The 11176-nt window shown below is 41.4% G+C and overlaps 1 protein-coding gene across 1 annotated transcript; it reads right to left on the bottom strand.

Annotated features, from left to right (window-relative positions):
- Positions 1-1729: 1729 nt before the first annotated feature.
- On the bottom strand, positions 1730-10829 carry LOC115906031 (leucine-zipper-like transcriptional regulator 1 homolog). The gene is made up of 8 exons (XM_030952902.1): positions 10644-10829; positions 8977-9229; positions 8165-8244; positions 7303-7381; positions 5746-5792; positions 4862-4982; positions 3777-3963; positions 1730-3441 (listed from the first exon to the last, which is right to left on the bottom strand). The coding sequence occupies exons 2-8, from the start codon at positions 9128-9130 to the stop codon at positions 2775-2777; spliced, it is 1335 nt and encodes a 444-aa protein (XP_030808762.1). The 5' UTR covers positions 9131-9229; positions 10644-10829; the 3' UTR covers positions 1730-2774.
- Between the last annotated feature and the right edge of the window lie 347 nt (positions 10830-11176).

Here is an 11176-nt window from a genome sequence, read left to right on the forward strand (position 1 = left end):
GCTGTGTCTTGTTTTTAAATATTTGCCACTAGCTGGAGTAATTCCATTCATTATTTCATGCAGGCCACCACCGAGCTTTCAGATGGCAGCAGCTTTTAGTCACTCGCTTGGGCCTGGGATGAATTCTTATTAACTGCTACAGTTACGGAGAAATATCATAAGCACATCCACAAAGGCTCTTTTCTGCCTCTTTGAAAAGGTGCCTGCAGTGGGAAAAGAGAGTGAGGTGCTCTGAGAACCCTTTTGGTGTAGCTGATAGCACTGGCTAAGGTTTGAAAGGGGATATGATCAGGTCACAGTGGTGTGAGCAAGGATTGTGTCCCTAGGTCTGGACACTGGAGAGTACCTGAAATATGGGTTGTGCATGGCCAGAGTGGACTGAGGCGTCAGGCACTCCTGTAGGCATTTGTGGGATGCAGTCACTTCAGTTGCCAATGCCCTTCCCTTCCAACTTGAGCTCACTCTTGTTTTTTGAAGACCTGGGAATGGGCCACAAGGGGAAAAAGAGACTCCAGTGGCTTCAGCAAAACTGCTGTAGCACAGAGCCCCACTTCAGGATCAGGGCTCTCCCTCCTTGCACAGCATGGCTGGGGCCAACTGCAGCTCACCCTCCTGGCCCTGAGCCCCCATCCCTGCAGCCAGGCCTTTCCCGAGCCCCTGCTCTCCTGGTGTCCTGTCCAAGGCAGGGTACAGCGGGGCCTTAGGGCCAGCTCGAGAGGTTTGGCATCCCTTAGTGATGGAGTGGGTGTGGTGCTGCCAGTGCTGTGCCCCCACCTGACCTGGCACAGGGGCAGAGCCCAGGGGAGCCAAGAGGGGAGATGGGCTGGCTCCAAGCTGCTTTTTCCTGCCTGTGCCAAGCCATTGCCTTTGGGCTGGCTTCTGTCCCGCCTGCGTTGGCTCCGAGTAAATGTTAAACCCTTCGTGGGGCTGCCAAAGGGAAGAGAGTTTGAGGGGGCAGGAAGAAAGGAATGGCAGAGGCTGGATGGCATTTTCCTGGGGCTCTTGCACATCCCCAGGATACCGCTACCTGCCAGGAGGCCTTCGCGTGACTTGGAAAAATCACTGGTTTATTGTTGGCCTTTCCAGTTAAATTTCCTTCCCTTGTCAATCCTAGATAAAAGGCTGTATGTTACGGCAGCTCTCAGGATAAAGCCAAAACAGACATGTCAGTCAGCACCAGGAAAACAAGCTGCTGATTTAAGACTGCAGTGCTGAGTACATGCTCAGCTCAGTCGCTGTATTGATGTCCCTTCCAAACAAACCTCCTCAAACTGGGAAATTCTTGTTCTTGGAGGAGAAATTCAAAGCCTGGGCAGCCCTCAAAGCTGGCTGAAGTGCAGGGAAATGACTGGGGCTTGCAGAATCGTCTTCCTTGGTCAGAAAGGTAAGTTCTTTGTTCAGTTAGAAAATACAAACATGTATATTAGACTCATAAAGGTGAACATGAGCACACAGTGATAGGAAACAGAGCAGGCTTTATTCATGTGGCAGTGTACAATCCTCTCTGTTTCCAGGTAAGGGAGGGTCATGGGTGGTCCAGATAACTCTTAAGCAGCTTTTGCAAATCCATGTATAATTTTCCTACTGAATTCACATGACAGTTATTTCTGAAGACATGAGGAAAGTACTTCTAAATATTCTTGAAATCTGTAAATTACTTGAAAGTCATTATTCCTATGAAACTTTTGGAAACTTTTCAAATATTTGGAAGTATTAACTTTCAGGTAATTTCAGATACCAGCAGCTCTTACAAACAGCTGCTGTTCTGTCAGAAGGCTGGTATTTAGTAACATCTATGAAATAAGTGCTTTGAATGCTGGACAATATTACCTTGCAAAACAAGCACTTTTTCTTTTCAGCAAAGAAAAACCATATATGAACTCAGAACTTACTACTACAGAGAGGAAATGTGTAACAAGTACTACGTAGGGTGATAAAAGAGTTGGAAAAGCAGAAATCTCTTTAGGACTAAAACATGAGTTACCAGTGCAAACAGCCCATGCTTTGTGCCACTCTGTCAAGCTCTCCTCTTTCTGTTCCCTCCCCACCCCACTGTGGGAAATCACACCCTTTTGATTCTGTGTTCAGCCATTAAAGCCAACACTCATTTGGCACATCCTTTGTTCTCACAGGTATAATGCCCTTCCTCTGATCCTTGCTGATGATTTCCAGGGGGCACTCATTGTTTCACTTCCCCAAGGTTATATACAATCCTTGAATATCTTCTAGAATTCAGTTGCTGATTTGTCTGTTGGGTTCTGTTGTCATAGGCCATCTCATGTTGCAGATATATTAGGCAAAGAACACTCAAGAATATAAAATCTTTAAAATCTTAGAGAACATTCACGTTAAGACTAATTGAACCCCTCAAATGTGACTGTATTTCTCTCTTATGCCAGTGCAAAATGAGCAAGCTTTGCCCCTGAAATGGCATCTTGTGGAGCCAGCATGGGTTACTGCAGTTCTGATTCTCAAGGCAGCCTCAGCCATTGCCAATTTGAAAGGGTATGAAGTGACCAGGAGAAAAGTAACAAAAAGAGCAGCATTCCAACAAACTCCTCTCAGAAATCACAACTTACATGCAAGTTGTGACTTAAATATATGTCAGGTTTTGTTAACATTGTAAAAAATCTGTTCGCAGCAAGTATGAGAAGGTTTAATTATTTTTTTTCCCCAGCATGCTGATAGGAAGCTGAAGACAGTTGCAAGCAGTTGGTTTTCCACCTACTGCCACGGTGGTGGAAATTTATTCCTTCACTTTGCAAGCAAAGCAATCACAAGCAATCAAACTCCATTTGCCTGAAGGAGATCTCAGTGAAGCTGGACAAAGGTTTGCCCCCAATGAGCAGCAGTGTGTTGGTCCTGCTGATCCCACCTCCTGTGGCCACACACCCCCAGTCAGGTCTCTCCTCTTCACCCACAGCCTGAGCAGCAGCAAAAGCCTCTCCTGAACAGGCCAACAGATGGAGAGACTTGTCCTTGGACAAACAGCTCCTGTCTCTCTTTGGGCCTAGTCCTGCCTCTGAAGTGGTCTGGGAGGCAGGGAATTCTGCTGGCTCCAGGGGCAGGCTGAAGGTTTTCATTTCGATGGTGTTGCTCCGCTCCATGGGCTGTAGGCAGAAGAAGCTGCAAAAGCCAGAGTGCCTCAGCATGGGCACCAGCTGGGGATGGTCCTTTTGCTCACTCTTGGGGTGGCTGGGGAATGTATCAGTGAAATCTGAGGTAGTTGGGAAATCCACACCAATTCCTAAGATGCAGTGATATATTTTAGGAGAAAAGTTTCCCTTTGTAGTACTACTAAGCTTCTTCCATGTCTGTGTATGGAAATGATACTTCCAGAGGTCATCATAAGGGCTGGAATTTGAAATCCCTCCACCAAAAATCAGCATAGAGTCTTTGCAGACTATTGAAGCATGACCTACCACTGGAGGAGGTCCTTGGCTGAAGGTAAGAGAAACCAGCAGTTAAGGGGAGACCAAAAAGAAACTTAGCACTGATTTTAGCTTCTGTTTTCCTTTTGACTCAGAAGGATGACTGCTGAACAGCTGCATTGGGACATCAAAATTACACTGCTGACAGCTGCATCAACGCCTTGCCAACAGCTCTCCCGAGCAAAGCCAACTGGAGCCCCAGGCATGGCAGCAGCACTGCATCCTGATCTGAACAATCCCTACAATTACCAACAGGGCATCGGCTCCCTCCCCATCCGCATGCAGAATCAGAGTAAGATCAATTCTCTTCTCTGCTCTTTTAGTGTTACAAATAGAACAGTTTACCTTGTTCTGATGCTGGACCAGCTGCTGCTTCCAAAGTCCCATCTCCACAAGTCCCTCTGTTCAGTGAGCCCCAGCAGCCCCCCAAAGAGGTACATGGCTGTGTGATAAACCACTGCCGAGTGGCCGTGCCGCGCTCCGGGACCGCTGCTGTGACAGGGGCTGGAGACACAAAACCACTTCCTTGTATCTGAAACAAAAACTGATTTATAGATGGATCAAATTTACCCTATATGAGAAAGGATTTGCTTCCTGGAGGAGGTAGCTATTCAGTTGGAGAATAAGGGTTTCTGCTCTAAGCTTATTATGAGTTAACATATTAAATTCTGACACTGAAAAAGTGCATTTAAAAGAATCAGTTTTGAAATAAACTTTTAATGAAAATGTCAGATGCTGTGTGACAGATGCCATGGAAATTTTATTTACAGAGCAGTTTTTCCTACAGCTTTGTCAGTTCATTGACTCTGATAAAGAAAGATACTTTCCTGGCTGTAAGAGAGAAAAAATCAATCAACAAAAACATTAATTCATTAATGTCTATGCTTATTCTCCCTGTGAGGGATGGAAGGATGAGATAAACCCATCATTTATTTCAAAATAGTGGCAGAATGGCTATCAGATAACAAGTTATGCACTTAGGAAATCTCTGGGAATCATCTCATTTGCCATAATCAGAATGGTAATGAATATGCTAATAAACTATCTCCTGTCAGGTTTGACTCCCCATGGTCATCTGGAGATTTGAGATCAAAAGATGACATTAATAGGCTGAAATCAGGGTCCCTGCTGGATCTGAAAGTTTTTAGTAATCCTTGAAGAATTTTAGTGGATAGTAAACAAACATTCTCCCTGATTTTCAGCTGTAAAACTGGCAAATACTGCAAAATGTATTCCAGTGTAATAGTCTAGTTAATTTCAGCCAGCAATTAATTGAATTTGACAGAATTTATCACTAAATGTTGTCAAAGAGAAGCCAAAACTAACTTACAGAATTTCTACTGACAAGAATTTTCTTAGCAGAGCAAGCTCTGCTACTGCAGCTGTTGTTTTACACTGGATCAAAACTGTATCCTGCTTTTTTAACTTACCAAAATGGAATTCCCAAAACTCCTGAGAAATGCCTTTGATGCCAAAGTATCCCCCATAGATATACATGCTGGAATGGTACACTACTGCACTGTGACCTTTTCTGTTAGCAGGTGCAGAGCTCTAGAACAGTTCAAAAACAAAAACCTATAAAGTCATATCAGCAGCAATATCTGTCTTGGAAATTCACCTTTATTTTTCCCCCACAAATAACCCTGCAGTCCCAAAATTTCTCTTGACTCCTCCATCAAGTAAAAGTAACCAGAGTGGTAACTGTGTCACATCTTAAAAAAATAAAAATTCTGGGTCCAACTCCCAAGCTATAGAAGCATTGTGATGACGAAGTTTCAGTAGCAAAAAATGAGTGATTCCTAATGTGTAGTGATACAAAATCAATCTCAAAAGACCAAGCCACAAATGCTTCTACTCAGGTTTCAATTAGAAGTGGCAGTAACTTGGTGAGTCCACGTGTTCACACTGAAGAATTGAAAAATGCTGCAGCACTTCACGTTCCAAAACGTATTAGCGTGGCTGCCAATCTGTTTTCACAACCCTACTTTTAAAAGCACAGGCTTCACGTATGGTTGCAATATTCCCTTTAAAATTAGTTTTCTTGATAAGGATTTCAGAAAAACAGAAGCAGCAGCAGAGGAGAGGACTTAACTTCTTATATAGGACTTAAAATTTAAGAGCAGTATTTTTAAACACTGTTTTGAAGAAGGAAAAAGCCTTAAGTTATTGAAAGTGCAAAGAAATAAAGTACAGCCACATGTCTCTGAAGAGATGAGATTGGAACTGTTTGGGGGAACATATTTCAAAGCAATCTGTTTAATCAACAAAGCAACAGGCATTTGATTCACACATTCCCCACTTCCTGGCTCCTTACCTCCGTCTCTGCTGGTTCGTTGCAGCTCTCTGTCCATCTTGCGGAATCTGGGGATTGAGTTAATAAAGCGCAGTTTAAATCCCGCACCACAAGAGGACACTCCTCCCACAGTAACTGCTCAAATTGCACAGCTCAATTTCATGGAAGTCTCGTCATGGTGTTTTCTACTGACAAGGCTGAAGAAATCCTGCTAGGACAGCAGCACTGAGAGACTTCAGGAGACACAGTTTGAACAGTTTTCCTCTATCTTTATCTGATACAGAATCACACAGGTGCCACACTGTATTCCTGTTTCCTAAAGCTGAATTTCATAATGCAGAAATAACCTGTGATTTTCATCATTTTGTGAACTTGTAGGAATCCCAGATTTCCCTATGGATGTATGACTCCTTCTGCTTACCATACACACCTTATTATGGCACACTTATTCTTTCTTGTTCTTTTTCATAGGTCCCTTAAATAGCCATCAAATAACAGCCAGCAATCACAGATCTGGGATCAACGTGAAGGAGAGGAAATATCAGATAACACAGCACAGAGATACAATGAGGAATCAGTGCAGGCTTGCATTACTTAAAGCTATTCTTGCCAAAAGATTTTAAATAATAACTACGAAACAGCTAGATACACAACCAATGTTGAATAACTTATTTCCAATTTCCACTGGTAAGTACTGTGACTAATAAGATGCTTTCTCCTTTAAAATATGTTCTGAGGCTTTTTTCCAGCAAGTTCTCTCAGACAACTGGTGTAAAACACAAAGGAAGGGCTGAAAAAATCCCATTGACTTAAAGTTACATAGTGAAGTAGCAAAAGAAGACAGGAAACTTAAATCTTGGTCTGGACACAAGAGTTACCAGCTCAAAAAGAACTGAGCCTCTCTCTCTCCCCTCACAATCTGACATCAAAATAATAGCTATTACTGTACACAGGATTTCCAAAGGGCAAATCTATGGTGTGTGACATTGCTATTAAATTCAAATTCTGCACTGTTTTTATTAGAATACACACTTAAGAGATCCCAAATGTTTGTTCTTAGGAGAAGAAAAAAAAATCCATGTTATAAAATGTTGATGTTAATTTCCCACCTTATTTTATTTTTTATTTCTCTTGCTCTAGCTTATATGTTTCTTCAGTAAAAGTACAAATGACATATATTTTACTGATCTACTTTCTTTCATAAGAAAGTAGAAGCCAAGAAAGCTTGGTTTTAAAATATATGTGGCATTAAAAATAAAAATTAAATAATACATGAATTATCAGGTCTTATGATCAAATAGTAAATGTAAAAAGGAGTGAGGGAGGAATGGAAATTCTGAGACCTTAAAATACATACAATTTTCCCATAAAATCCTCTCTAATTGAAGTAAGACATGCATCTCTGATAGCTGAACAGCCTAATTTGGAGGTGAAAATATGCACACAGGTTTACACACATTACTTGTTGTAAAGCTTAAGGAAGGCTCTGTTACAAGCAGCAGAAAACAGTTTGGTTCTCGTTATTTATTACTGCCTATGGAATATCCCATGGAAAATACTGGCTATTGTGTATCATACCAATGTCATATATCCAGAGAGGAGTTTTTCCTTGTGTGAAAGCAGAATCCACCATCCCACCAAAAATATACAGGCTGCCCTGCAAAATGCACAAATATTTATCAATTACAGGAAGGCACACAGCATGCAAATAATTTTAAAAACAATTCTTAAATGCAAAGGTTGCTATCAGCAAAATTTAGTTAACAATATGATGATCTTTTAACAATCTCAAAAAGCCACCAATTTTTAATTATTCTGTCTTTATTTTCTCCCAGTGGGAAGCCCTGAAGAACATTGTGCTGTTTAATGGGAACAATATTTCAGAACTGCTCGTTTCTTGTCAGCCTGGGGCAGCTTCAGGGCTGGGAATACGGAGCTCTCTTGAGGCATTGCTCAGGTATATTGGATTATGCATGTTTAGAGAAATGTTTCATTGTGTGATAACTCTTGATATCTTAAATTCTGTCTTCCCCTCACAGGCAGGGCTGTAATTCTTACTGTGCTTTACTCCCCCATCCCTCTTCTACGTGAGTTCTGTAGTGAATGTTTTTGTGCCGTGGCTGATCATGCAAATGAATTCAGAGCAACTGTTACAACTGCACAGATAAGTCAGAGAAAGTGCTGCCAGGGTCTTTATCTGGTATTATTGCTACTTATTGAGCACTGACTGAGGAAACCAGGGGGCTGTTGCAGAGCTGAATTACTGCCGCTCTGTTCAGAAAGATTTCCAAATATAGGTACAGCTACATCCAGAACTGCATCAACACAAAAATGCTTTCTGGGCATAGTATTTCAGTACATAATACCTATGGCATTTTATTGCACTGTATAGGAGGAAATAAAATGTCAGGATATGGACAATATAATCCTGGTCTAGTACCTTATAAGCCACCATTGAATGTTCTTCTAGTTCTTCTGGACCATCTCTTGAGCAATCCAACATTTCCCATTCATTTTTCACTATAAACCAAAGCTGAAGTTAAGTGGTGCACTCAACACATAAACAGTAGGGAAAAGGTGAGAAGGTGGACTTTGAATGTGGCTGTGCTGCTTAAAATGAAGCATTTTGTCATCTCTCCTCTGTTAAAAATCAAATATATTAATTTTTCTATTTAGCAAATTTAAATATAACAGTAATAGTTACATTTAAATACAATAATTGTTACTGCTTGTATTTTGTTACCTACATCAAATTTGGACAATTCCACAAGCACAAACCCCAGCACAATTCTGTTTTATTCCAGTAACAAGTGAGCAGGGAAAAGTATACATCAAGTAAAAAAATACAAAGGCTTATATTTGATAGTGCATTGATATTAAAAACCTACAAGGTATTGTATCCACATGTTCCCTTTGTGCACTTTACATGCATGAACTATTGCTGTGTTAGAGAGTCAGGGAAGCTCATTGATATCCCTTGCTAGAACCAGGATACTTTAAATGACTCAGTATTTCTGGTTGAGGGAAAAAACCCCAAAAACAAAGGAACTGAACTAAAATCAAAACTTTGTGGACACTTGCAAGAGGAGCAAACACCTCCCATCTGCCCAATGAACAAAAAGCAGTTTATCCAGCCCTGTGACAGAAAGACCTTAAATGAGGATAATCTGTTAAGCACAGAGCATCTCAATTTCACGATGACTGATGTGGAATGGCTTTAATCCTGACATACAAGAGAAGAGGCCAGCTCACCTGTGTGGTATCTCCAGAAGTCCCGCAGTGTGGTGCTGCCGTGCCCTCCGTAGAGATAAACAAAGCCTCTGCAGACAGCACAGGCGTGCTTGTACCGGTCACAGGGACGCGGCTGCTGTGCCTCGGGCGCTCCGCGGGCAGCTCTTCCCTTCATGCTGATAACCGGGATCTTATCCAAGGATCAGCTTGCAAAGGGCTGCCATGTCAGAGGAGGGTCCCAAAATATCAGGAACAGGGCTAAACCCTGTTTGGTCTGCAAAAAGACAAAAAGGAAAAAAAGAAAAGCCTCCACCTTATGATAAAATGTTACTGTATTTTCTTTTCAATCCCCTCAAAAGCAACAGTGGACAACTTTGTCCATCTGTGATAGTACACTAACTTGAGTGAAGCACCAGAAATTCTGACTTAGATTCTTGTACCAGTGAGGCCGGGACAGGAACATTCCTGGAGCTGAAAGTTTTCCAAGGAATATCAGTGAACTGAAATCAGTGAAGCTCCAACACACTACATTTACAATATCAGGGCTTGGTCTTTTTTCACAACTAAAAGAGTACTTTAGATAAACCTGTACTAAAAAAAACTTTGGGTAGAGTGAGGATTACAAATGGAAGTAATGCATCAGTTGTCCAGAATTTGTTTAGACTTTTATCTGTAAAGCTGCTGAAATGAGGATGCATCTGGAAAAAAATGACACCAGCCGTTCCCATGCCACAAGATGTCACTGTGTTCTGTGAAGACAAAACTACCAGGAAAATATTCTTCTATTAACCCTCTTCAAAACAGTGGCTTGTTTTAACAGAGATTATTTTACAAAGCACACCAAAAAAGCCCCCAGCATTAGACCAGATTTTGTAATTTGTGTTGATAATGTGTCTGAGGTGGTATGTCACCAAATGAAGTGACAAAGTCTCCCAATTCAAAGACTTTCCAGTGGGAGCCAGATTCCAGCTGCATTGAGAGCCCAGGATGGAAATCAATAGGGAAGACTCATTTACCTAAGAGTAATTGCGTAAATCCAGGGCAAGCTGCACTTAACTCAAAGAACAAAGATTACAGCAAAACAAGCTAGATACAAAAGCTAGTTGTATTTCATATTAATATGAAATTATTGTACCCAACTTATCATCTAATTAATCTCTAAAATTTACCCTTTTTAAGACTGGAATATGTTCAGTGACAAAGAGATGCTGGAGAATCTCTTGCAGCATATTCAGGCAAGATTAACTACTTCAATTTTGTTGGGATTTTTTTATGCAAACCAGTATTGTAAGTTATTACTGTAGAAACTGAAGTATATTCTTTGTATGTTTTCTCTGAAGGAATACAAAGATGGGTGGCAGTTACTAAGGGTGCATTTCTCATGTCCAGGGGAATTAGCAGATATGAAGTAATGACACATTATAGGTGTGTAAGTCCCTAATGCTCTCTGGCATCCTATTGAAAAGGGAAAAGCAGCTGAAGACATGAAACAGGGATTATCTCCCTAACTCTGCCGAGCTTCTGAGCAACCACAGCCAAATCATTCACTTCCTCAACTAAATGGGGACAGTCACTTCCTTAGTACAACACTTCAAATTTGCTGATGCAGTGCAGGGTAACAGTGCCAAGGTATTACTGCTATTGATATCATTAACTCTGAAAAGGGTGATAGGTCATTAATACTTTACATAGGTAAACAGGCTTGTCCCCTTGCTGTTTGTGGTTTCTTTCTCAGTTATAAAGCTGGTTATTCTTCTTCCTACATATTTCTCCTTGTTTTTCTTCCTCCAAGCCTTGCCTCCTGTTGTACAAGCATTAAGAGATGATGACAGCCCTGATTTCATGTAACAGATTAGCAACAAAGTCCTGTCCAGTTGTTTATCTAGCCCAGCTGAACTCTTGCAAGGCAGGTGAGCAGGATGGGATAACAAAAGGCCAAGTGGGGATGAACTGAATGGGTGTCACCTCCCAGTCACACCTTTTCAGCATCGGCTGGCCCTTGTGAATCTTGGCTATTTACTCTCAGCTGAAGCATTCTTGGAAGCAGACCTACAGTCCCTAACAATCAGTTAACTGTTCCACTTCAGAGCTGTGAAAAAACCCCACCAAGTTAATAATGAATCTTGCCTTTCATCATTGGTATTTTAAACTGCAAACTTGACTCCCTGTTAAGTTTGTCCTGTCCTTGATTGCCTGTCTACAGAACCCAACCCACCAGAGT

Source organism: Camarhynchus parvulus, chromosome 7, assembly GCF_901933205.1.
Source record: "Camarhynchus parvulus chromosome 7, STF_HiC, whole genome shotgun sequence".
Classification (NCBI taxonomy): Eukaryota; Metazoa; Chordata; class Aves; order Passeriformes; family Thraupidae; genus Camarhynchus; species Camarhynchus parvulus.

What these genes read in the sequence shown, in the direction of transcription:
- LOC115906031 (XM_030952902.1), bottom strand. Translation starts at nt 9,130, where the DNA reads ATGAAGGGAAGAGCTGCCCGCGGAGCGCCCGAGGCACAGCAGCCGCGT. An exon ending in TCTCTGGATATATGACATTG is followed by an intron (nt 5,793 to 7,302) that starts GTATGATACACA and finishes CTCAATCCCCAG; the next exon opens with ATTCCGCAAGATGGACAGAG. An exon ending in GTTTTGGGAATTCCATTTTG is followed by an intron (nt 3,964 to 4,861) that starts GTAAGTTAAAAA and finishes TTTTTGTTTCAG; the next exon opens with ATACAAGGAAGTGGTTTTGT.